Here is a 27,715-nt window from a genome sequence, read left to right as displayed (position 1 = left end):
CCCTGCAGGCGGCGAGCGCAGGACCCCCCGACGCCACACAGCGCCGCCGACCATGGCGCAGCTGAGGCGAGCGGGGAGCCGCGCGCTCCTCCGCTCCCTTTCCTAGCCGCGCCTGAGGGAGGGAAAGCGGCGGCAGCTCCACGAGATGGGCGCTTCTCGGGGCCCCTGGCTGGCGCTGCTGGCTTGGCTTCTGCTGCTTTTGCCCGGCGACGTCTCCTTCGCCCTGTCGGAAAGCGGAGCGCCCGAGCCGGCAGCAATGCTGGGCGTCAGCCCCACGCCCGGGGCGGAGACCCCTGCGCCTGCGCCGCCCAGCGGGACCCCCTTCGAGGAGACCAGGCTGCACGTCTTCACCTTGGATTACCTGCACGTCAGGGTGCCCTTCGAGATCACCCTGTGGATCCTGCTGGCTTCTTTGGCCAAGATCGGTAAGGGGCGGGAGAAGCCCACCAGGTCGATTTCGAGCTTTTCTTGCTTTATTCAAGAGGGGAACAGGCGTGTTGCCCTCATCCAGCTTGCGGTTGATCTCCAAGCAGCCCCCCTTTTCCAGCCTAAGCCCTGTTCTGTGGGGAGGCAGAATTACAGAGTTGGAAAGGGACCCAGGGGTCATCTAGTCCAACCCCCAGCAATGAGGAAGCTCAGCTAAAGCTGATGGCTACTCCAACCTCTGCTTAAAAACCTCCAAGGAATCTGAATTCAGATTGAAATTCCCAGGTGTCAGAAAAGGTTATTTATGTGTGCCACTACTGTGGCATCGTGTGTTTTGTTGGCCAAAAAATTGAAAACTATTGAGGTCCAAAGCAAAGAAGAATGGCAACTTAAGTTGGCAGGATATGCACAGCTTGCAGGCTTAACATATAGAATAAGCGAAGGAGAAGAACATACGTTTAGAGAAAACTGGAAAACGTTTATTGAATATATGGGCTGAAAATGCTGGCAGCATTAAGATAAATTCAACAGTGTAAAAAAGTTTTGACGGATGTAATAATGGGATACTGAATTTTGTAATAGGTTTTGTAAAATAGGCAGGGATTCGTGATATGTAAAATGAACCATGGAAAGAGAAGAAGGGAACTCACTGATATCTTAAGGATTGTAAAAATGAGTACTTTAAATTGTAAAATATAAATATATGCCTCCAAGGAAGGAGAGTCCACGTTTGGGAAGTCGGATCGCTGCTGCTCTTTTTCTTCACGAATTGCCACAAGAAGCAGGACAAGGAGATCCTGAGCGGACTCAACTTTGCTGCCTCCTCCTCCGCTTCTTCCCGTGGTGAAGATGTCTTTGCACTGCAGTTGTTATGCATAAGGGAATCAGGGTGGATGCCTGTCACTGAAGCAGCAGTGAAGTAACAGGCATCTCTTTGCTTTCCTGACCTGACAAAGGTCTAGAGTGGAGATAAACATCTCTTGGGAGGATTCCTGCATAATAACTTGATGGTGTGTGTAACCTGAAGCCTTTATGCATTTTTGCTGGCAGGTTCTGTTTGTGTTTCTTCAAACAAAATGAGAGAAAGATAGAGAAAGGGGGAGGGAGGGGGAGGTAAAAAATATATTATTTTAAAATAAATTTCATTAGAGTTTATAAAGAGAAATACAAAACTTAATCTCAAATATATTTTTTTGTCCAACATTAAGCTAAGTAAGATAAAAACACAACGAAAAATAAAGAGAGAGAGAGAGAGGGAGAGATGAGAAAGAAGAAATAGAAAAAATATTCCAAGAGGAAATAGAAAAGATAAAGTTCAGAGATTTAAGAACTTCTGATTCATCATCTGCCCACTATATATAATCAATAATCACTTCCTTTACTCTACTATAACACCTAACAAAACCACTTTCTATAAACAAACATTATCTTCAGCCTTCAAACCCAAATGTTGTTATTTCTTTTTCACACAAAAAGTCTATGAGAGGTTTCCAATCTTTAGTAAACATGTCACTTTTGCTATCTCAGCTAAATCTTAATTTCAACAACCATTCATTTATTGTTGGTACTGATGAATCTTTCCGTCTTTGTGATATAATATGTGATTCTTCACATATGGCAGAGGGAAGGGCATGCCATCTTGCAGTGAATGTATGCGCAATATTGCATATTTCATAATCACTAGAAATCCTTTCAGCATTTCAACAGTTTTGATATAGCCCCAGTGTTATAGCCCCTAGTTCCAGTGTAATCCCATGTCGTCATTATTCTCTTAGTTGTGCAAACTGTCCAATATCAGAATGTGTTTAATTCTCCCAATGAAATTTAAATGAGATTTAAAAGTGCATAATTTTGAATGCATCCCATAACTGTTTTAAAGTACTAAGGGTGTTGCACTTACTTGGGAATAATCTCATTGAACTGATGGTGACAGTGGTCTCACCAGGATAAGATTTTGGGGGCAGAGATCCAGAACCTCACTCAGCAGAATGAGTGGGATGACTCTCAAAAGCTGGCTTGCTTGTTTCACTTAGAACCAGGACTCAAGGAGGCTCATGGAAAATGAAAGAAATGCAGATAAAACATAAAGGTAAAGGACCCCTGACAGTTAAGTCCAGTCACAAATGACTCTGGGGTTGTGGCGCTCATCTCGCTTTACAGGCGAGGGAGCTGATGTTTGTCCGCAGACAGTTTTTCCAGGTCATGTGGCCAGCATGACTAATCCGTTTCTGGCGAAACCAGAGCAGCGCACGAAAACGCCGTTTACCTTCCCGACGGAGCGGTACCTATTTATCTACTTGCACTGCGTGCTTTTGAACTGTTAGGTTGGCAGGAGCTGGGACCGAGCAACAGGAACTCACCCTGTTGTGGGGATTCGAACCGCCGACCTTCCGATCAGCAAGCCCTAGGCTCAGTGGTTTAGGCCACAGCGCCACCCATGTCCCAGATAAAACATACATAGCTTAAAAATATAAGAGATTATGGTTAAAAAGTAATTATACTATATGTGGAATTAAAGTTTGAGCAGCACTATGTAGATTCCAATAATAAGAATAAGAATTTCATTCTTTATATCCCGCCCATCTGGCTGGGTTTCCCCAGCCACTCTGGGCAGCTTACAGCACATAAAAAATTGAAAAACGTCAGACACTGAAAATTTCCTGATACATGCACCTGAGCAGTTTCAGTTGCTCTTCCAAATAATTTTTATAAGTACTGCATTCACTTATCATTGTAAACTATAAAAGTGCAGAAGAGTAGTAAAAAGCAGCTCACAAGACACTAATGTACAAGGAAAGCTACGTTTTTAACTTTTATTCCTAGTCATCTAGGAAAGGCTACTGTGAAATTTTGGAGCTTGCCAAAAGTCAAGGGCACTTAAGTGTCATCGTAGGATGTACTTCAGAACATAGCAACTTATGACTTCTAGTTGAATTCAGTGGTGAACCACCAACGGCTGATTCTCCTTCCGTGAACAAGAACCATAAAGCTATTTGGGAGCGGTTTATTTTCTTTTTCCATTGGGTAGCTGTGTTTTCAGTTCATCAAGCTGTGTAATTATATGGGTTATATATAGAAAAGGAGAGGTATGGGTCAAATGTGAAATGTGACCTTTAGTGCCGGGGGGAAACCGTTTTGACATGGAAAAAGAAAATGAGCCATACAAGAAATACTGCATTGGGATTCACCATTGGGCAATATACTCCTAAGCATGTTTGCTCAGGGCTACATCCCATTGGGTTCAATGGGGCCAGCACCCTAGTAAAGTGCTCTTAGGACTAAGTGTACTAAGACTGCAATCTAGAGCACATTGACTTGGGAGCAAGCCATTTAACACAGTGAGTTTTACCTGGATGTAGACATGGATAGGACTATGTTGTAGAAAATTTGACCAAGGTCCTTCAGAGTCTAAGAACCAATGACTGCCTGTGAACCAACTTCTTGCTTTGTTAGGACACAAGCAATAAAAAGCAACGAGTGGGCCTTATGAGTCCTTGCATCCAGTTTACCCCTCCTAAACTCTCATCCTTTTGCCTAAAGTGTGTGGATCCTTATAAAGGAAACCTTCTGGCCCTAAGATGAACGCTTCTCCTTCTCTTTGTAGCCTTCAATGTGGCACACTCGACATGCTGTTGGACAGGGGGCACAGGATGGGAGTTATGACAGTTCAGGTGAATTGTGATGGGATGGAAGGTGAGAGTTCTGCAGGCTCCTGACCAGTCCACTACTGGCCTCTGGTTCAGTATTAGGATCTTAGTCCAGTATCTCAGTTGGTGGTACAGGAATATTAGTTGACTATCCTTTTCTGAATTTGACATTGAATTAAGGCCATGACACATTCATAGCTGTGGTACAGATAGTCCCCTACTGCTGCTCGATCTACAGTGCCCCCAAAATATTGTACCTTAACCAAGACTTAAAATGTTGTATTATGCAAAATATTAAAGCCTGCATCTCCTAGTTCCTCAGAAGATTTGTATTAAAACAAGAGGGGGGTGGAACTAAGTTACTGGACAAATACCAAGCTGGCCACTACATTTAAAGGCCACAGTATTTGCTGGTTTTATGAATATTAACTTGATTCATATCGGTTTTATCTGTTCCTCTAGTAACATGTATTTTATTGGCTTTCTATGATTTTTACCTTGCCCAGGATACAGGAATTGTGAAGATTGGGATAAAGCTTTCTTCAATAGATAAATTCAGTGCAATCTTAATCATGTCTAGTCAGAAATAAGTCCTACTGATGTCAGTGGACTTCACTGTGAGATAAGTATGGTTAAGATTTACAGCCATTACATTTGCTTGGGACAGGGATATCTGAAGGACCATTTCCTTCAACGTTATCCTGTCCATCCCCCGACTGAAGCTGGGGAGGCCCTGCTGTGTGTCTGAGGATTGGTTGGTGGTTGGGATCTGGCAGAAGTTCTGCAGAACTCACTTTGTGGAAGATCAGACTGTTCCCTTTCTTTGTGTCCTTCAGATACAGGACCATTTAAATTTTTTTTTGACAGACATGGTTTTGATTGGCACTTAAATTTTGCTAGTGAACATCACCCCACTGCATGGGTATAGCAACGGGGGCAGCACAATAGAAATACAGTGGTAACTCAGGTTAAGTACTTAATTTGTCCGTTCTTAACCTGAAACTGTTCTTAACCTGAGGTACCACTTTAGCTAATGGGGCCTCCTGCTGCCGCCGCGCCACCAGAGCACGATTTCTGTTCTCATCCTGAAGCAATGTTCTTAACCTGAGGTACTATTTCTGGGTTAGCAGAGTCTGTAACCTGAAGTGTCTGTAACCTGAAGCATATGTAACCCGAGGTACCACTGTACTTAACTAACTGACCAATCATGTTGGATTTGCCCCTCCTAAGAAAAGTCCTGCTCCTTCCCCCAACAAAAACCCTGACTACACCTATGCCCCACTGCACACCATGTTATCTGGATTTTCGCTCTTGGTTTATTGTATGAAGCTTTCTCTCTCACCCGTATGTTGTTAGGTGCCTTCAGCATCCCTTCACTGAGGTGTAAATTTGTGGGAGGGGTGGGTTACCAACAGATGCATAAGTAGATAATTTAAGGACAGCATGGCACTGGCTTTCATTAACAGTCTCTATTTCTCTCTCCCAACCTCCCCTCTGTGGTTTCAATCTGAAGGTTTCCACCTGTACCACAAGCTGCCCCACGTAGTGCCAGAGAGCTGCCTCCTTATTCTGGTTGGATTAATTCTAGGTGGAATTATGTTTGGAGTACAAGAAAAGTCTATAACCGTGATGAACAGTGACGCCTTTTTCTTGTACCTTCTGCCCCCAATTGTCCTCGATGCCGGCTACTTTATGCCAACACGCCTCTTCTTTGAGAACTTCGGCACCATTTTCTGGTACGCGGTTGTAGGGACTCTTTGGAACGCATTTGGCATCGGCATTTCCCTCTTTGCCATTTGCCAGATTGAAGTATTCGGCCTGAGTGATATCACTCTGCTGCAGAGCCTGCTTTTCGGCAGCTTGATTTCAGCCGTGGATCCTGTGGCAGTGCTGGCCGTTTTTGAAAACATTCATGTCAACGAGCAGCTGTACATCCTAGTTTTTGGGGAGTCGCTGTTGAATGATGCTGTAACAGTGGTAAGTCACTTTGCTTAAGTGTTCTTCATTGTTTTGAACTCTTCGCACTTCCCACATTTCTTTCAGCAATGTAACAGAGTGAAAGTGAAGAAGCTGGGGCTTTATTGTGTTTTAGGAAAAAATAATTAGAGAAGAAAAATGCCTGCAATACATGCTAATGGATTTAGTATTGGATCTTTTAAGCGATTTGTGCACTTTGTAACATTTTGGGTCGTTTTAATCAGGAAGCAGAAGTGTCTTCGTGAAAGGGGCCAGAAGAGGTCTTTAGCACTGAATGAGTAATAGGACAAGTAGGTCTGCTGATCGAATGGCTTTTACAAACAGATGTGTCGGTTAGCACTACCTTGTTGTGGATATACAGTACCTACCTGCTTGTAGGTGGACTGAGATTGCCAGTTTATTTTATGCAGCACACTTTGCAGCCGTTACATGGGAGCAATGTTTAATCATTAACTGGATCATAGACCTCATCCATCTACCAATTCCCCAAGCTATCCATTTCCATAGGAATGAATAATCACACCAGGAACATTGCTAGACTTTGTACTTACCTCAGGTTCCTTTTGGAAAAGTATTGCTGCACTGATCGCTTCCTGCTATAATTGTTTTAATTGCCACTTTATGGGTAGTGTAATGACTCGCACCTATATAAGCGCATGCACACCACACAATGCATGGATTCACACACCTGAACAAGCACACATAAGAAGGGGAAGTGTGTGAATAGGTGGTAGTTGTCGTATACCTCAGGGCAGGCTCATGCAGAGCTTTTCTAAGGCCTGGGGTGGAGGTCTTGTTCTAAACTAAACTAAACTAAACTAAACTAAACAAAACAACTGAACTGAACTAAACTTAAAAAAAAAAGCCAGTCCCTTAGCCCTCCGAGGTGCGGTTTGGTCAACCTCTTCTAGCTAGCTTTTACAACTCAAGATACACAACTACTGAGAGCACATGTGGCAGACTGAACGTTGTGATGCATCTCCTGACACCACAGTAAGGGAAACTGCTCCTAAATAAATTTAACTAGACAGTGCACTGGACGCTCCTCTAGAACTGCCCCGATAGTGAAGTCTACTTCAGAGTGAATCTGAGTAACTTTGCCCTTAAAGTGCTTACCACTGGTCTCCCAAGATTTTGAAGGCCCCAGCAATCAGCTGGATTCAACAGTCTGAAGCGGTGCTGTGCTGTAAATTTCTCATACGTTTTCCAGACCGTTCTCTACCAATAAGTGAGATAAGAAATTGCACCTGAAAATAATCAAAGGGAAGAGAAAACTTTGGTGAAGTTCTCAGTGGTGAGGCACAGTTTTTTGTTTGATGCAATTGTCTTGAATTTGAGATGTTCGAGGGGTGTCTTTCATTCTACAAATTATCTAACCTGCATTGCAGGGACTAGAACTAAATGACCCTCGTGGTCCCTTACAATTCTATGATTCTAATCAGTGGTCTGCGCTCTGAGGCCTTCCTGGTGCCCAGGCTTCAGTCAAGGCCCAGGGGAAGACATCATGAGGTAATTCTACCTATGGGGCTTTTTCAGTGTAGGTGAAAAGTTTACCCACCCCAGCAACAAATACATTCCAAACCGATCCTTTTTTCTATGTTTAACACGAAATTTCCTGATCTTCTTCATGTTGCTGAGCGAAATTGCTATGGCCATGGCAATGTTCTGTATTGGAGATGATCAATAAAACCTGATCGGTCCAGGCATCCCGTAAAATCGACACCCTGTGAGGCCTTACTACGTTTCAAACCAATGTAGCATAATTCACAACATGCTAATGACTGTACTTTCTTCAAAGTAAAAAATTAAAATAAATGAAAAGGACTAAAAAACCTGATTCCCTTCTTGCCCATATAATGTATCTGATCTAATAATATGAAAAGCGTATTTCACCAGCCAAGCTCTGGAGATTTATGGAATATTTATAAAATGTGCTAGTATTATTCCAGGGACATAAGAGCATAAAACGAGCTGTGCAAGATAAGACCATAAATTCATCTAATCCAGCCTTCTGTTTCCTACAGTAACCAGGCAGCTGCCCTTCCCTGATGTTTGCCTGTCAGTGCTTGCTGTTTGGAAACATGCTCCTTATGGATTTGGAAGATTCCGTCCAAGTATCATGGCCAATAGCTGCTGACAAACCTATCAGTGATTAATTTGATCTGAACTCTTTTTGAATGGTTATGAATTCCATAAATTATTCAGACATAATCTTATTGGCCTGTCATCCTCCATCCCCAGTTTTCTTTTCCCCTCTTGGTTTAGGCCAGGGCCGGCTCACACATGAGACAGGGCGAGGTAGCTGCCTCAGGTAGCAGAAGGCCAAGAGGTGGTGCTTCCTTGGGCATCCCACTGCCTCTGCCAGAAGCTGCCATCGTTGCCACTGCTCCACAGGTGCTACCATGCAACCCAAGGAAGGGAAGCTGTGGCGGCGGCAGGGCAGCGTGGCAGCATGGGTCACAGTGGTACATTCCTGTTTCACCTCAGGCAGCACAATGCGATGTGCCACCCATGCTCTAGGCAATTCCTCCATCCCCTTGATCATTTTGGGTGCCCTTTTCTCCATGTTTTCTGTTGTATCCTTTTTGAGATGGGATCACCTCTCTCATTATGATGCAAGTTTGTGTTATTTTCACTAATATATTCATTTTTTTTACACATTTCCCCCTAATACATGCATTTCTGTAAACACTGGAAAGAGAACTACTGCTAAACTAAATTTAGATAACTGTGAATTTTTTTTGGTCCTCATATTGTTTTGGAAAGTACAAGCTTGATAAAATTGCCTTTAAAGTATATGCAGGTGGCGCTGTGGGTTAAAGCCTCAGCGCCTAGGACTTGCCGATCGAAAGGTCGGCGGTTCGAATCCCTGCGGCGGAGTGCGCTCCCGCTGCTCGGTCCCAGCGCCTGCCAACCTAGCAGTTCGAAAGCACCTCCGGGTGCAAGTAGATAAATAGGGACCGCTTACCAGCGGGAAGGTAAACGGCATTTCCGTGTGCGGCTCTGGCTCACCAGAGCAGTGATGTCACGCTGGCCACGTGACCCGGAAGTGTCTTCGGACAGCGCTGGCCCCTGGCCTCTTAAGTGAGATGGGCGCACAACCCCAGAGTCTGTCAAGACTGGCCCGTACGGGCAGGGGTACCTTTACCTTTACCTATTCAAACATGCAAGGTCTGCCTTCTGCAAACTAAAGTGGTACTGTCCAGGAAAAGCCTTGCTGCTTAGTTCTGCTGAGTATAAACTGGACTGATGCCTAGGTTTAATGGATATCATTTGATAGCATCAAGGAATGCCTGGGGAATGGAACAAGGAAGTGAGCTTGCTGCTTTAATGTGAGATGGGAATGCACTGCTGAGAGTTCCATTTCTATCTTCTATATTGTAGATTTACATTGCATGTTAATATATTTTAAAAGAAATGCTGTTCTGGGGCTTAAATGTGGTGGCCAGTCTTTCAATTATGCAAGCATCTTATCAAATTAAATCTGTTCAGGTGAATGCATCATGCTGTTGCATCCTTTCCAGGCTTTCTGCTTTTTCTGTGTCCCAATTACTGCATTTTTTTAAAGCAGCAATGTGGACATTGTTCCATGCAATGAGTCATAGCTTACCGTACATGTAGCATGATCCCTGGGCTCATGCATTCCTCTATCCTCTGGTGTGGTCATGAGGAGGAGATCAGAAGTGATAGCTTCTGTTTTCAGTTGACTGCATGTGGTTCATCATGTCTGAATGAGGACAAATTGTGAGTAGTTTTAATTATGGTTTGTCTGAACAAGCCAACTTCAACCATGGCTAATTATCCTGTTGGGATAAACTACAGTTAACGCTAACCACAGTTTGTCCTAGTTCAGAAACTAGGTTGGGCCGGCAAGATAAAAAAATGAATAGAATAAGAGTCTGATGTATGCATGTTTTTCCTATATGAAGCAGCATCAAGTCAACTACATTTTTAAGCAGTTACTGTGCTGCACTGTGCTGACTAGACGAAGATAATCTGGTCTGTAAACAGAGACCTCTGGTGTAATACCTTGTATATGGCTAGAAAGAACACAAACATACTTTGCGTTATTTCAGGGCAATTGCTTGTCTAACTAATGGGATGAGTGACAGATCATTTTCACTGGGATAGTATCATGGTCTTCAGTTACATCAAACTGTACTATTGTCTAAAATTACATAGTAGCAATATTACATTATTTAAATTTTCCAATTAAAGCTACAGTGAGGATTCTAAAAGAAGTTAACTTTTTTTCTCCCTTTCATAGGTCCTGTACAACCTCTTCAAGTCTTTCTGCAAGATGCGTACAATTGCGGCTGTTAGCATATTTGCTGGAATTGCTAATTTCTTTGTAGTTGGAATCGGCGGAGTTTTGATTGGAATTGTTATGGGCTTTGTAGCAGCTTTTACAACACGTTACACCCATAAAATCCGAGTGATTGAACCACTGTTTGTCTTCTTGTACAGTTACCTGGCATACATAACAGCTGAAATGTTTCATCTCTCAAGCATTATGGCGTAAGTATCTATGAAAATATACTGCACTAAGAATACCGTGGATATATTAGAAACATTAACCTTTGCTCTTATAAGACCACAGCCCAATGCTGACTCAATGATAGAGTTTTGTTCTGCATAGACATGCATAGAATTTCACTGTCAGTTGACTAACATCTTGTCATCGGTCAAGATGGCAACTGGAGGGGTAGGTGCATGCCAGAGTTCAAATTCAAAGCTGGGTTTTGAGCAGCTTTTTATCCAGATAACCTGAACTTCTAGTGCCTTGCTTTTACTGATAAAGCAATGCGAATTGGTCAGTGCAGGAACCTCTTTTGCTTTTGAAAACAACATTGTGTATGTACTCACTTTTTAAATTCTTGCATGGAACAAGCAGAACATCCTGCCCCCCCCCCCATTTACTCATGTTAAAATTTCCCATTTAATTTATTTTTCATTTGGATCCCTAGTAAAGTGACCCTAGTGAAGTGAAATTTAGAAGCACATTGAAACTTTTGCAAAGTTTAGTAGCAGGTCAACGAAACTTGATGACTGCATCCAGTGATCTAGATTTTTCCAGTCACCAGACAGAAACTGCCTTGTTTGTGCAAGGTGACTTGCATTACTGGTATAACCATGATGAAATGCAGTTTGTATTATCATCAAACTTTTTTCTTTCCCTTTCCTGCTGTAAAGATGGTTTTAGATAAGTGAATATGATTGCTTTAAGTGTGCTTAACCCAACTGAAATCAATAGAATAAAGTATGCCTGAGCCTTTGTTTGATAACTGGGCACAGAAATAAAATAAAAATTAGGAGAGCAGTGGCATCTTCTTAGACATATGATATTATTAAATGTTCTGAGTCTGGTGCAAATCTTGAGTAATATTGATATATTCTAGCCGTTATAGCTGCAGTTCATAGTTATACTGTGACTAGCTAGCATTACGACGGTCAGATATCATACATTGGCTATGTGGCTGATTTTCAACATTCCATTGCAAACTGCAAACACACAATCAAGCAGAGGTTATGTGAATGGGTGGTGATGTGATGAATTCTCCAAGAACTGCTTGGTGAATTGCTTCACATCTCTGTCTTCCCTCAGTGGAGCAACCTCCATGCAGTTTACTTGACCTGCAGTCACAGTGCTGGCTGTTGAGCTCTTCACACTTTAGTTGGGAACCAGAGTGTGTGGACCATAGGCCCATGGCCAGGCCACACAATCGAGCTTGCAGACTCATGTGTCGTCTGCAGGTTTATGGTGCATGCAACTGTAGCTGAAACAGAAATAATTGAAAACCATATAAACTTCCTGTTTTCTACCTGTCCCCAGCAGATGTGCCTTCTACTCACTCAAAGCATTCTTTGTATCTCAGCCTTTATGTTTTTTAAGTTATCTGGCTGATTTAAGTATACACCCCAAAATGTGACATATAAATGTAACCATATAGGTTTGCTTCATATAGGTTTGCTTCTACATGATGTTTTAAATGGCTAATTCGTGTGTGAATCTGGCCTTGGTTGGCAATGGAAGACATTTGATAGGTGAGGCCGTTCAACATCATGGAAAATACCTTAGAGTTCAAAATTAAAACAGGATGCATAGCCCTAGGTCCACCCACATAAGTTATCTGTTTGAAGTTCATCCTCTGTCATGAAATGGCATCTTGTGAAAAGTGAAATCATGACACGCTGAATCCCACAACGCTGAGTAACTAAAAAGGAGATAATTATAGCAGTCAGCTGGTGCCCATGGTGGCAGCATGTAATGTCCTTACAGAGCAGCAAAGGAAACAGAGTTTCCTCAAAGAATGATCACTTCGTTTTCTGCAAGTAAATTGAAACGGAGCCTTCCCTTTAGAAAAAGGTTAGGAACGAAGCAGTGTGTGCATGTTAATTTACCATGGCTCCCTGGCACTGCTTTGCAAACAGGTTTTTAAACTTCCTTGCATTTAAACATCAGTTTGTAATATGAAGTTATGCAAGAGACTTGCTGTTCAGGAACAGTGAAACAATGTCCTGTGACGCACACAGATCTCTCAGTCCCATTGAAGTCCATGCAGTTCCCTTGTATTTACTAACGCTGACCCACACAATCAACCGACAGCATGATCCTATCAAATGTCTGGTTGGAAGGAAGCCCCAATGAGTTCAATTGGATGTACTCCAGCATGTGTATAGGATTACAGCCTAAATTCTCAGAGCTCTTCCTTCCTGTTCTAGCTAAAGTTGGTTCCACCTTTCAGTCAATCGCTTTTTGAACCTCTCCATGTATTTAATGCTTCAACAGCAGCTGGATTGCTGAAATGGAAACTTGAGCAGAATTTTGCTAATCTGAGGAACCGCCTTAAAACCTTCCTGGGATAACAGGCTATGCTTTTCGCGTTGGGCTGTGTAAACTTTAAGTATTTTGGAAGCTGAATTAAAAGTTGCTTTCTTCTGCAGGATTACAGCTTGTGCTATGACCATGAGTAAATACGTGGAGGCGAATGTTTCTCAAAAGTCCTACACCACAATAAAGTACTTCATGAAGATGCTGAGCAGTGTCAGCGAGACCCTGATCTTTATTTTCATGGGCGTGTCCACGGTTGGAAAAAACCATGAGTGGAACTGGGCCTTTGTTTGCTTTACCCTCCTGTTTTGTTTGATTTGGCGTGCACTAGGTAAGAGACACTTAAAACGGTATAGATTGCACTTCAACATACTTTACACCTGAAACATGCTTATCCTTTATGGAACAGTGTGCTTGACCAAAAAAAGAAAGAAAAGAAAGCTGCCATCAAGAGAAAAAGCAAAAACTGCTTGAAAGAAAGACATGTTCTGGACATGGAAGACTGTGGGTCTTTCCAGACAATCCTTTAATGTTATTTCAAGTGCTAAAGTAAATCAGTCCAGCAGTCTATAAGCTATGTCAATTTGGTTGGCTTCTGTGCTTGGGAGTGGTGTGGTGTCTCACATTTCAATGGCAGCCCGTCTGCAACACCAAAATTCAGCGCCTCCTTCCACTTCTCCATTTCCATTCTGCATTATAGTTGCAGCGCCCCTGAAGCTTTGATTTGACCAAATCAGCTGGCCTTCCGTAAATCCGCCTCCGTTGGTGGGAATGTTGCTGTTCATTTCAGGCAGTGAAATGTTTTGGGCTGGCCCTGGTAGGGGAGCTTTTTAAAATTCCTCCTCTTGATTTCGGTTATCATGATACTTCCATTAAGAAAGTGTCCTTGGTTCAACCCCCACCAACTACAGTGAGAAAAGTCTCTCTCTCTCTCTCTCTCTCTCTCTCTCTCTCTCTCTCTCTGTGTGTGTGTGTGTGTGTGTGTGTGTGTGTGTGTGAGAGAGAGAGAGAGAGAGAGAGAGAGAGAGAGAGAGAGAGCGAGCGAGCTGTGCAGGAAGTGGGGAGAGAAGTGCAGGGACACTCAAGTTGTTTGTGCAACAGAAGCCCTTGGGAAAGTGTCACATGTAAATAAAACCTCTGCACCTCTTTGTAATATGACATAACATGGAAGATAACATTCTTACATTTATTTTGGAAACATTATTATATTTGTCTTAAATTTAAGGTTATGAACCATGCTTGTCTTTCTATATTTTCCTTAGGAGTTTTTGCATTGACTCAAATTATTAATGTATTCCGGACAATTCCTATAACATTTAAGGACCAGTTTATTATTGCCTATGGAGGCCTCCGAGGAGCCATATGTTTCTCTCTTGTTTTCCTGCTCCCTTCTGCCGACTTCCCTAGAAAGAAGCTTTTTATTACTGCTGTTATTGTAGTGATCTTCTTCACAGTCTTCATTCAGGTAAGAATATCCCTCTTTAGTGATGGGACTAAATAGTTATTTGCACTAAAACCTGCAAAGAGCCCAGTCAATGTTCCTACTACTTATTTTGGCTATGGGACTAATATAGTACAGTGGTATCTCGGGTTACATACGCTTCAGGTTACATACGCTTCAGGTTACAGAAGCGTAACCTAGAAATGTGTGTGTTTACATATATGCAGCTCCAGGTCAGACTGGTTCTCCACCTAGTCCAGCATGGTTTTCTGTGAAAGACAACAGATTTCTAGGGCCAAGGACAGTTTTCCACAATCACCTACCACCTATATTTCTTGGGCATCTGGATTCAGACATCAGCAGTAGATCTTTAAAGTCTGTGCTGTCTGGTTTCGAAAATAAGAAAAAGAAAGAAACCAGGTACATTTTGGGGGACTTTATTGTGCTGTTATCTGAGGCAACATGCAACTGTTCTACTGCTTCTGAACATTCATTACCTAGCTACACGCTGAACAGAAAATAAGAGTGACACAGTGGAAAGGAAATTTTAGGGCTGATGTGATTTTCATGCTTGTTTTTGTGTTTCCTGAAAACAGGGAATAACAATTCGCCCACTGGTGGAATTTCTGGATGTTAAAAGAGCAAATAAGAAGCAACCAGCTGTTAGCGAGGAAATTTATTGTCGGGTATGTTGGAGTTTTGGGTGAACAACATGTACTGAAATGTGGTTTTAATAGCTGAATGTTTCTTCTTTGGTGGGAAATAATGTGCTATTTCTAACATGTGCTTGTTACATGAATTAATTCATTTTGGTACTGCATGTGCCACATACCAGTGTGTCTTTGAGTTCGTGGATACGTTTTCAGCTTGCAGTTCTGGCCTAGTGTCTCGTATCACATTTTTTTCCACTGGCAGTCTTAAGATAGTGACTTTAAAACACACTACTTAGGCACAACAATTTAATTTGGTTTAACCTTTATAGCTCAGTCCTTCATGTTTGGTTGGAAGTAAGTTTCAACTGAGCTTACTGGTTGTTAACTCCCAAGTAAGTATTGAAGCTCAGTTAAATTATGCACATAATAAAAGCAGGGGTGTGATCTACTCTCTATAGACACAGCTGTGCACATGTGGCTCAGGGCAAACTGCTTACTTTGTTTCCCTCTTTCCCCTGGAGCCTGAGCTACTGGTATACCAGGATACTGGAGAAGAGAAGTATGGCTTCTGATACATAGATGAGACATGCACATGCCACCCTTTGAAACTAACAGCTGGTTAGGTGCAGTGTGCAATAGTAAAGGTAAAAGTTAAAGGACCCCTGGACGGTTAAGTCCAGTCAAAGGCGACTATGGGGTTGTGGTGCTCATCTCGCTTTCAGGCTGAGGGAGCCGGCATTTGTCCACAGACAGCTTTCTGGATCATGTGGCCAGCATGACTAAACTGTGATGGAAACCAGAGTGCACAGAGACACCATTTACTTTCCTGCCGCAGCAGTACCTATTTATCTACTTGCACTGGTGTGTTTTTGAACTGCTAGGTTGGCAGGAGCTGGGACAGAGCAACAGAAGCTGACCCCGTTTCTTGGATTTGACTTGCCATCCTTCCGATCGGCAAGCCCAAGGGGCTCAGTGGTTTAGACCACAGCGCCACCTGCTCCCCTGTGCGATAGTGGCCAAGGGTTAATTAGGGTGATACGGTTGCATGAACACCAAACATTTAAAGTACATGACTTCCCCCAAAGACTCCTTGGAACTGTATCTTATACGTCTCAGCTCCCTTAACAGACTATATTTCCCAGAATTATTTGGGGTAAGCCATATGCTTTTAATGTATGGTGTGAATATAGATTTAGAGAGAAGAAAGAAATGCCATTTTCTCTCAGCCATTGTGTTCTTAGAACTGGGTCATTAGGTTACAAACGTTGAATGACTTTAAGAGAAGCTTAGATAAACAATATTTATATTGGCTGAAATTTTCCTCAGTGATTGCATGTGGCTTAAGTTTGTGGCACATAGAAAAGCAAGTAATGAGTCTTTTTCCACATTTTAGTTCTTTGATCATGTGAAAGCTGGAATTGAAGATGTGTGTGGACACTGGAGTCACAACTTTTGGAGAGATAAGTAAGTAGTGTACTGAAACATTAGTGGAGTGTGGAAAAAGTGAGAAGCCCAGCTTGTTTCCTCAGTTCAATAATTACATTCTGAAATCTGCCAATGATTTCTGTAAAGCATTATTTTGTGTGGCTTTGGGGATGAGATGATTTTAGCAAACCTGAATACTGATATATAATTAGTTTAAGCATTTGTACTCATCAAACTACATGAATTAAAAACCTGACTTTGTTTCAAAAATCCTACATTCAAAATACAAGTGTTTGTTAATATTCATGAGGTAATCTGCTGGGACTTCGGTTTAGCTATTGGACTATTCTAGTTCAAATGTGTTGTTCTGAAGTGCATAGTTTGTGTCCAAACCTGCAGTTCTTCCATGCAAACCCGACACTCCTTTTTTGGGATCTTTTGACTTTGTGGCCCGAGTGTGTCCTGAAAGTGGTACTTCATGGAGTCAAATAATACCACTATCATTCCATGTTATTGGAATAACATGGAATTAGCTTATTTCTTTAAAAAAAGGTGTTAGTCAGGACTCAGACTTTCACAAACAGCATGGTATCAGTAGCCTTAACCCCTAATGATTCAAGCTACCCATTCAATCAGTATCCATACAGGTATATGGGAAAGTTAGGATGTGGGGAAATTGGTCAAAGAATGTCTCTCTGTGTGTAGGGTAGCTGAGGCTAGAAGAAGCTTGTGGGCTGGACGATAGAGTCAGGGAGAAGAGAGAGGATGAGAGCAAGCAGTAAGCTGCCTGGGAATGTGAAAGGGCGAGGGGTTGACTTAATACCTGAGAAAAGGTGGCTTATAAAGGAGACATGGAAGGGAATGAAAAGTCTGAGAGCTGAGGGACTTGCGAGGAAATAGAGTATGTGATACCCATCCTTTACTTCTGTGAAGCTGGAGTTCGATGGAACGGAAATGGCATGGAGGCCCTTCCACGCCAGGAAAAATAGCTAGAGGCATAAGAAAGAGAGAGACTAACAAAAACTAACAACCCTCCTTTCCTTTCTCATTGAAGTCAGGATGGGTACTACACCTGGATTAAGAAGTTACAGTACTGTATTGGTTAAAGGTCTTGTCCAGGCTTCCTCAACCTTGTCCCTCCAGATGTTTTTGGCCTACAACTCCCATGATCCCTAGCTAGCAGGACCAGTGGTCAGGGATGCTGGGAATTGTAGTCTCAAAACATCTGGAGGGCTGAGGTTGAGGAAGCCTGATCTTGTCCCTTCCTGGGCTAAAAAATGGAAGGTGAAAATTAACGGTAACTGGGACCATCCCCTTCGGTTACTTCTAAGCTGGGAATTTTCCAATTTGCCAGGCAGTTCCAAAAAGGAGCAGAGGAAGCAAAAGGATTAAGCTGGAAACTATAACAGTGGGCATAACTCTTTTGGTTATAGCTCAGGCTGCTCCTAGTTCTGCCTGTGAGCAGAATTTTAGCTGCCATTCCCTGTGCAGGCTACCCATATCAAAAACTGAAAGTTGACCTCGTAACAGTGTTTAGAAGACACTGCAGCATTTTAGAATTTAATCTGCAGCATTGCTTCTGCTCCTCACAGGTGTAGTGTGGTGTAGTGGTTAAGACCACCAGTGTGGTGTAGTGGTTAAGAGTGGTGGACTCGTAATCTGGGGAACCGGGTTCGCGTCTCGGCTCCTCCACATGCAGCTGCTGGGTGACCTTGGGCTAGTCACACTTCTTTGAAGTCTCTCAGCCCCACTCACCCCACAGAGTGTTTGTTGTGGGGGAGGAAGGGAAAAGGAGAGTGTTAGCTGCTTTGAGACTCCTTCGGGTAGTGATAAAGCGGGATATCAAATCCAAACTCTTCTTCTTCACAGGTTTATAAAGTTTGACAAGAAATACTTGCGAAGGCTTCTGATTAGGGAAAGTGAGCCTAAATCAAGTATAGTTTCCCTGTACAAGAAACTTGAAATAAAGCATGCGATAGAGATGGCAGAATGTGGAATGATAAGTACAGTACCATCGCTGGCTTCTATAAGGTAAGCTGAGGGCAGTAGGGTGCAATATCATTGCTAGCTTGAATCCTGACTATGTTGCATTTTGAAGTGTGCATTCTACAGTTGCCAAATCATAGCCAGAAGTGAATTAAACAGTATTTTCTACATCTAGGATTAAATAGTTTGTATATTTATTTCAAAGGAATATTGTTGTGTCCAAAACATTAAAAACATCCTGATGGCTTACAATAGAAGAAAAAACAGCTTACAATAAAAAACTTATTATTAAATAAATAAAATAAATAAATAAATTTAAATTAAAAAATTATTATGTTGTAAAGCTAATTACATCAATGGCAGTACAATATATCGATCCAACACCAACAATAAAACATTTAAAATGCCTGGGATTTATTATTATTATTATTATTATTATTGACAATAAAGAAAGTGGCATGTGAACTTCTCCCAGCAGAACATTCCATGACCAGGGTGCCACCACTGAAAAGGCCCCCAAACCTGTTGTATCTACCCATTGTATCCACAAAAGTGGAGGCACTGCAAGAAAGGCTTTTAATAAAGTTCTTAGTGAATGGGCAAACTCAATGAGAGTTCAGTTGATAAATTAATCAACCAGAGCTGCAACCTCTATACCCGCTTACCTGGAATAAGTAAGCCCCATTGAACATACTTGAACTTTCTTCTGAGTTGAAATACACAGGATTTTAGTATCAAACATCTAAGCTGTAATCCTACACACACTTAGCTGGGAGTAAAGTCCATTCAACTCAATGGATCTTGCTCCTGAGGCCCATGATTGTGCCATCTTATTCAATACTGTCTAGACTCTAGACTGACTAGCAGTAGCTTTCCTGGTTTTCAGACTGGCGTGTCACCCAGCCCTAACTGGAGATTTCAGGACTTGAATCTCAGACCTACTGCAGATACTTAATGAGTAAACTACAGCCCTTCCACAAACAACCTGTGTTACTGTAATATGGAATGGCAACTGATATCTTGAAGATAGTTTTCCCTTCTAACAATTAATGCATGCTTTTTACTGTGAGGTGCCATGATCTTTTTTTTTTTACACTGAAATTCCTTGCTGTCTGATGTTTTCAAGTTTTCAAAGCAATCCACAGTCGGTTGACATACCCACCAGTAACAAATGTGAACAAAATTCTATCATGGTTACATTTAAAAGAGCCCGTGGCTCCGTCCTATTTGGGATTTTGCTAGAATTCTATTTGTGTACTTGCATATATCTTGAAATTGTTTGAAATGTAATAGCTATAGTTAGACCAGCTGGGACTTGAAATTGTAAGGATAGGCATTCCCTGCCCCCTGGCACCCCATTTATGGAGAAATGTGAGTAGCAGTGAAATTCTGTATACTCAGAAATAGGCCCTGCTGAGTTCAGTGGCAATTACTTCCAGGTAGCTGTGGCCTTGGGTGGTGCTATGGGTTAAACCACAGAGCCTAGGACTTGCCGATCAGAAGGTTGGTGGTTCGAAACCCTGCGACGGGGTGAGCTCCTGTTGCTCGGTCCCTTCTCCTGCCAACCTAGCAGTTCGAAAGCACGTCAAAGTGCAAGTAGATAAATAGGTACCACTCCGGCGAGAAGGTAAACGGCGTTTCCATGCGCTGCTCTGGTTCGCCAGAAGCGGCTTAGTCATGCTGGCCACATGACCCGGAAGTTGTACGCTGGCTCCCCTGGCCAATAAAGCGAGATGAGCGCCACAATCCCAGTCGGCCACGACTGGACCTAATGGTCAGGGGTCCCTTTACCTTCACCTAGCTGTGGCCTTATTTATAGTATTGCAAGTTATTATGTATTTTCCTTTATATTTTGTTTCACCTTCTTACAGTGAACTTAAAAAAGAAGAAGAAGAAGAAGAAATAAGACCTTCCTATCCTGCCAAGATGGATGACATAAGATACATTTTAACAAAAAATCTCTATCAGATACGGCAAAGAGTAAGTAGAATACAGCATTAATGGAACACCCCCGTGGTGAATGTATCTAGTTTCTCAGCTGGCGATGTTTTTTCCTCCCTTAATAAAATCACCAGGATGCCATCCTCAGCAAACTTACTTGGAAGCCATTTCCATTAAAATCAGTGGGACTCGCCTCTGGGAAAATGTATTTAGGATTAGTGTATGGGAAAGCTGATAAATAAACATGGTAAAGACAAAGAAGTATGAGAAGTTGTACTCTAGGCTTTATAAAATGTCTTAAGAAGAGGAGTTTGTGACGGTTTTCTAGAACACAAAGATGTGCCACTCAACACTAGGCACGAGCATAAATTCTGAATATTCTGAGCTACACACGCACACAAACACACACTTAATACATACACAGATTTAAGGTGCTGTGCATAGATAGTTTCACAGTAGCTTAAAATAGTTCCTTATCCGCTGGTCATTAAGAGAACCCTGTGCAGCCGACCTCTATGTAAATAGAATGTTGAAGTTTATTGTAGCTGTTAATGTTCACGATCCTATTGTTTAAGCTAGAACTGATCACCCAGGGTTTCTGATGATTAAATACAACACCACATAATGTATTCCACTGCATTTTACAGTGGACCCTCCGGATACGAATTAAATTCGTTCCGGGGGTCCATCCGCAACCTGAAAAGTCTGAAGGTAGAGGTGCTGCTTCTGCACGCGCATGATTGAGCACTTCCACCCATGTGTGTGGCGCACAGAGCACTTTTGTGCATTCGCATGCAGCGAAACCCAGAAGTATACACTTCCAGGTTTGCCACGTTCGTAACCCAAAAGTTACGTATCCAGAGCAGTACGTAACTGAAGGGTCCACTGCACTGTGTGATAATGTAGAAATGTCTAATTGGGCCATCTCTTTCACATTCCTGTTTGTACAATGCCCAATGTCTTTATAGACATAGATCCCATCAAAGCAGGGAATTTATATTTTTGAAGGAGAGCGAACATTTAAAAAATGAAGAATTATGTCCAATGGTTTAGTCCATGGGTAGGCCAACTAAGGTCTGGGAGTTGGATCTGGCCCAGTTGCCTTCTAAATCTGGCCTGCTGATGGTCCGGGAATCAGCGTGTTTTTACCTGAGTAGAATGTGCCCTTTTATTTAATGCATCTCTGGGTTATTTGTGAGACATAGGAATTCGTTCCTTTCCCCTCCCCCCAAAAAAAATATAGTCCGGCCCCCCACAAGGTCTGAGGGACAGTGGACTGGCCCCCCTGCTGAAAAAGTTTGCTGGCCCCTGCTTTAGTGCAAGTGAAAAGTAGCCTGTTCAGCTGATCTTTCTATCCTCCTCCTCCTCTTTTTCTTGCCATCCTTGCAACCTATGAAAGCCTTCTCCAGAGGATTGGGGATCCTCCTGAAGAGGAGGGGGAGTCCTATGGAACTCCAAGGCAAGAGGGAAATCACCCAGAATGGGGTAGAGGAATATTGCAGTTGCATAAATGTTATGAACACGACTTGCAATGCTTAAAATTCTTATTTTTTGTATGCCAAATAACCAAACAACAACCAAAGGTCCAAAGGCTGTACAAGCATTAAATTACACATCTTGATTGCATATAATTCATTGTAAACATTATGCTAGTTTGAGTGTTGTTTGTGAGATTTCTTAAAGCACTGAATTATAGCTAGTTTGCAGCCCTGTACCACTCATGGCAGGGATGCAGGTGGCACAGAGCCTAGGACTTGCCGATCAGAAGGTCGGCAGTTCGAATCCCTGCAACGGGGTGATCTCCCGTTGCTCGGTTCCTGCTCCTGCCAACCTAGAAGTTCGAAAGCATGTCAAAGTGCAAGTAGATAAATAGGTACCACTCTGGCGGGAAGGTAAATGCCGTTTCCGTGCGCTGTTCTGGTTTGCCAGAAGCGGCTTAGTCATGCTGGCCACATGACCCGGAAGCTGTACGTAGGCTCCCTCAGCCAATAAAGCAAGATGAGTGCTGCAACCCCAGAGTTGGCCACGACTGGACCTAATGGCATTAATATGGCCGTTGCTTTTATTCTCATTTCAGACTCCATCATACAACAGGTACAGTCTTGCTGAAGATGCAAGCGAAAAGCAGGCAAAAGAAATTTTGATTCGTCGCCGACACAGCCTGAGGGAGACCGTGAAGAGGGGCAGCAGCTTGTCAAGACAGGTACTTGTATGACACAGAACTGTAGAATTGTAGAGTTGGAAGGGACCACGGGGGTCATCTAGTCTAGCCCCCTGCAATGCAGGACTCTTTTGCCCAACGTGGAGCTCAAACCCACGGCCCTGAGTTTAAGAGTCTCATGCTCTACCAACTGATCCATCAGAGTTTGCACAAGGGAGTTGAAAAAAATAACGGCCCCATCACAACTCACAGTGTAATATGTATTTTATACTCTTGCATTTGTCCGCAGGTACAAAATGTATCAGAAGCTGCCGTAATCATGCGTATATTTCACTTTGCTTGTACAGAACACATTTCATGTTTCTTTCTGCAGGTGGCAGCCAAACCACCCCGTTATCTGTCACTGCCTAAAAACACTAAACTCCCTGAGAGAGTACGGAAAAGAAATCAATCTTCTTATAAAGGTAATACAGTTTCTGAGTAAAAAGAAGAGTGAATTTGGCTTTTGTTTTGTTTTGTTAATGAAGTGGTTACCTGGAAAACAAGCATATGTGCCAGAGAGGATCATGGGTTATTTCCATAATTTCCAAGAGAACTGCTACTCCCTATGCAAATAGGTCCATTTCTTTCACTTGCCAAGAAGGTGCTCTTGGTGATTTTTTGTGAATTGGTGCATGCGATTGCATGTATGCTTTGTATACAGTGGTACCTCAGGTTACATACGCTTCAGGTTACAGACGCTTCAGGTTACAGACTCTGCTAACCCAGAAATAGTGCTTCTGGTTGAGAACTTTGCTTCAGGATGAGAACAGAAATCGTGCTCCAGCGTCGCAGCAGCAGCAGGAGGCCCCATTAGCTAAAGTGGTGCTTCAGGTTAAGAACAGTTTCAGCTTAAGAATGGACCTCCAGAACGAATTAAGTACTTAACCTGAGGTACCAACTGTAGTATGTTTGTACAGTGGTACCTTGAGTTACATACGCTTCAGGTTACAGACTCTGCTAACCCAGAAATAGTACCTCGGGTTAAGAACTTTGCTTCAGGATGAGAACAGAAATTGTGCTCCAGCGGCGCAGCGGCAGCAGGAGGCCCCATTAGCTAAAGTGGTTCTTCAGGTTAAGAACAGTTTCAGGTTAAGAACAGACCTCCGGAACGAATTAAGTACTTAACCCGAGGTACCACTGTATATACTCAAGGGATAGCATGGTAGCCCTTGGGATGGCAGCTGCTTACCTGCTCAGATGAGAGAACAACAGTGGCAAGGAGCAGCAGCTACTGCTGCCTGCATTCTATCTAGAGAAAAACGGAGAGGAAGGAAGGAGTCTAGCAGAGCAGTGCACCTAGCAGGAAGGGATGTTATCTGGCTGAAGCCCCAGTCCTGTTAAGGGGTATAATGGAGCCATATTTGCCTCTGCGGCACACCCCCATCCTTTAGGCCTTATATTGTAGATCTTCTCTCCACAAAAACCTACCAAACTTGTTTGGCCAGGGACAAAAGTGGAACATGAGATGAAGTGGCTCTATCACTGCACCTTTAATTTTCAGGGAGGGTGAAAGAAAACTTACTGTCCTCCTCTGACATTATAGCCCTAGGCCTGGATCCAAAGCTACTGTAGACACACCCAAAGGCTTGAACGTACAGTACCATTCTTGGCTTTCCTCCTTTGCGCTGCAGATTCCCAGCCACGAACTGCTTTGAAACGGCTCCATTGTTGCCAAAGCAGTAAGGGAGGTGCCTGCATGTAGAACCACAAGCCCAAAGGCCCGGGATGTGAGGAGCTAGTTGTGTGACTCTTTGGATCTCAGCCATCGATTCACCACAATGTTGAGTTCCCAGTAGCACTGCATTGTGTATTCACCTGTTCCTTTCATACCCTCTGCTTTAAACGGAACATCTCTTACTCAGCACACGCACGCGAAGGAAAAATAATAAATAAATTGTTACGTGAACATCAGGTTCAAGCAAATGGCAACAACTTTTGAATGGTTGCTGTGGTGATTAGGACACTTAGCCAGATTTTCATCAGATCTTGTGTGTCTAATGTCTTAGACTCTCAAGACCATGGGTAGGCAAACTAAGGCCGGGGGCCAGGGCTGGCCCATTCGCCTTCTAAATCCAGCCTGCGGACGGTCTGGGAATCAGCGAGTTTTCACATGAGTAGAATGTGTGCTTTTATTTAAAATGCATCTCTGGATTATTTGTGGGGCATAGGAATTTGTTCATTCTTTCCCCCCTCCAAAAAAATATAGTCCTGCCCCCCACAAGGTCTGAGGGACAGTGGACTGGCCCCTGCTGAAAAAGTTTGCTGACCCCTGCTTAAGACCTTGCTTGTTAGTTACATGCCTTTGCAAAACAGCTTTTTTCATCTCAAAAGTCTGTCCTAAGATGTCATGTTCTCTCTCTGGAACAGGAAAAGAACGACAGCGTTGTTGTTTATCGGCCTGTTGTGATTTCCCAAGCTTCATCATTATCATCACTATTTATTTATTTTTATGCTGCCCATCTGACTGGGTTGCCCCAGCCACTCTTCCAACAAACTAAAACATCAAACACAGTAAAACATCAAACACTAAAAACTTCCCTATACAATCACCACCACCCAATGTTTTCTGTGTTTTTTCTTAGACCTGAAGTTTGGCAATTCTTTTTCCGCACAATGCAGTTGCAGCACCAGCCTGTCCCGTGTGGGCAAGCAAATATAACATCTCAGGGCTTCTGTGCCTTTAATTTAATATCTCCTCTTTGCAGGTCTAACCTTGCAACTGCTTCTCCTGCAGAGAATTCCTTACAGATAGCTTTAAAATATCACGTAACTCTTATTTAAAAATAAATAAGCACTCAGTTCCAATGCACCATCAGTGTTTCCCAGACTTGGGTCTCCTGCTGCTGTTTTTGGACTACAATTCCCATCATCCCTGACCAATGGTCCTGCGACCTCTCACTTGAGAGGAGAGGACACCAACAACTTTTCTGTCTGTTTGAAATATGGCAACCCTAGTAGTATAGGCAGCTTTGGGTAGGTAGCCTGTGCAATTTTCGCTACAGAGCTGGGGAATAATGTGGTATGTGTCCCAAAGTTACTTTGCTGGGGTGGTAAAAACCTCGGTGAAATGTCCTTTGCCCATCATTTTCCTGTACTGAGACTGACTGTGCCCTCATGTGGTAAGACTTGGTATTAGCAGTGGCAGCATGAACTTTCGTTTTCATTAGGAACCGCCCGCCCCCTGCTGGGGCAAACCTTAAATTCCAAATAAAAACTTGCTGGCAAAAAATGAGTGTAAGGATGTGTTTGGCGATGGTAGGAAGCTGGACCATAGGTAGCAAAATGCACCACAGATTTAGGAAACTAGTAATACATTAGCACCTGGGCACTCTTCCTTGCATGATTAAATACATGATGTGGGGAGAAGGATAGTTGGAACTCACTGCGTTGCTGCCCCCAACCTACATATGGGGGAGCAGACATGTGTAGGAGGGCACTTGCTTTATGCAAGTACAGTGGTACTTCAGGTTACAGACTTCAAGTTACAGACGCTTCAGGTTACAGTCTTCGCTAACCCAGAAATAATACCTTGGGTTAAGAACTTTGCTTCAGGATGAGAAAAGAAATCGTGTGGTGGTGGTGTGGTGGCAGTGGGAGGCCCCATTAGCTAAAGTGGTACCTCAGGTTAAGGACAGTTTCAGGTTAAGAGCGGACCTCCAGAATGAATTAAGTTCTTAACCTGAGGTACCACTGTATGATTTTCCCTTACCCCATGGCGTGGAACCGTGATTGCGCCGGAAAGCATAACTCTGCTCTTCCGATTAATATAATTGTTAACAGTGTTAGAGAAACCACCTGAACAGGGCCATCGTTACATCATGGTACTTTGCGTAGTGAAGCATTGGGCGTGCTGAGATTTTGTTTGTCTCCATTTTTTCTTCTTCCCGTGATGCATATATTAATATATACTTTTAATTTGCAGTAACGGACGACAGCGATTCTGAATCTGATCAAAGCACAGTGCTGAATTTGAAATCCCAAGCAGGAAAAATTCTGAGAGACCAGAGGCTTCGACAGCAGCAGTGTAGGATGGAATGGAAAAATGAAACGGAGAGGAACAACGGAGAGACAGCAAGCCAGGGAAACAGAGGCTTCAGACAACCACTTTTGCCAAGACCACCATTTGGCACACTGAATGAGGAAGAGTCAGCGGAAGATGAGGGACCCGCCAAACCACTCCCACCGCCTCGTTTAATCCGACAGGCTTCAAAAAGGCCTAGTGATAAATCCGAGAATAAACCATATTGAAAGCAGCTAAATGGAGCCATTAACAATGAACAGCAGAGGGAGGCACTTTAAACTGGACAGATGGAGCCATTTAAGGTCATGGGTACTGGTTGGGGATGGGAGGGAAAGAAAATATGTTCTTTCACTATGTGGAAAAAAACATCTTCACCTTCTGTGGAACCAAATAATGCAACTATTTTGTTTTATATTTTGTTTTTAAACTTCTGCGATGAAGATAAGTTTTATCAGTTAGTTACAGTACTTTTGAATGTAAATTGTGTTTTGTGTGTTTGCCAATGGCAGGTTTGCAGTATAAGTTGCACTAAGAAATTGCACAATGCACTTCTTTTTAAAAGAATTCATCCTCAGAAAGCAATTCTAAGAGTGCCTGATGCACTGAAACACAGTTAGGTGTTGCAAACTGTGAAACTGAACAAATGCAAGAGATTAAGGCCGCAGTACAGCCTGAATCCCAAATTCTGAAATTCCTAATTTGGGTTTCTGAAATCCAAATTCTAACACTATGTAAAGATGTAAATGGAAAAGCTTTTGTTTCTATTGCCATGCTTTTTACTGTAATAGAAAAGTGGTATGAGAATATACTGCTCTTATGCATTGTCAGAAATGCCCCTCTACTTGATAATTCCAACAACTCATTGGATTTAGTTGTTGAAACTTATCACTTGAAATATATTAATTTATAAATATATATGCACTTTTCTGGAGCATTTTGTCAAGTTTGAACAAATAAGTAAATGAGCTCGTGATTGGATAGTCACCTCAATACGTTGTTTTCAGTCCAAAATTGTTTCGTTTATTGACTTCAAAATTGAATTTGATCCTCTCAGTAGGTTTTATGGATCTGGATTTTATTTCACGGAAAATAGAGTTATATTTGCTTAATAAATGAAAAAGATATATCTACAGAATGGCAAAGTGTGAAATGAAGCATAAATT

At 42.6% G+C, this 27,715-nt stretch overlaps 1 protein-coding gene across 1 annotated transcript; it reads left to right on the top strand.

The window, feature by feature from the left end:
- The first annotated feature begins 30 nt into the window (after nt 1–30).
- SLC9A2 (solute carrier family 9 member A2) lies at nt 31–27,467 on the top strand. The gene is made up of 12 exons (XM_081907498.1): nt 31–425; nt 5,587–6,050; nt 10,318–10,568; nt 12,996–13,213; nt 14,145–14,347; nt 14,920–15,009; nt 16,370–16,440; nt 18,271–18,432; nt 20,259–20,367; nt 22,406–22,531; nt 22,863–22,953; nt 26,454–27,467. The coding sequence occupies exons 1-12, from the start codon at nt 146–148 to the stop codon at nt 26,777–26,779; spliced, it is 2,391 nt and encodes a 796-aa protein (XP_081763624.1). The 5' UTR covers nt 31–145; the 3' UTR covers nt 26,780–27,467.
- The last annotated feature ends 248 nt before the right edge of the window (nt 27,468–27,715 follow it).

Source organism: Podarcis melisellensis (genome assembly GCF_964234715.1).
Source record: "Podarcis melisellensis genome assembly, chromosome: 4".
In the NCBI taxonomy this organism is placed as follows: Eukaryota; Metazoa; Chordata; class Lepidosauria; order Squamata; family Lacertidae; genus Podarcis; species Podarcis melisellensis.
This window is presented reverse-complemented; position numbering and strand designations above follow the sequence as displayed.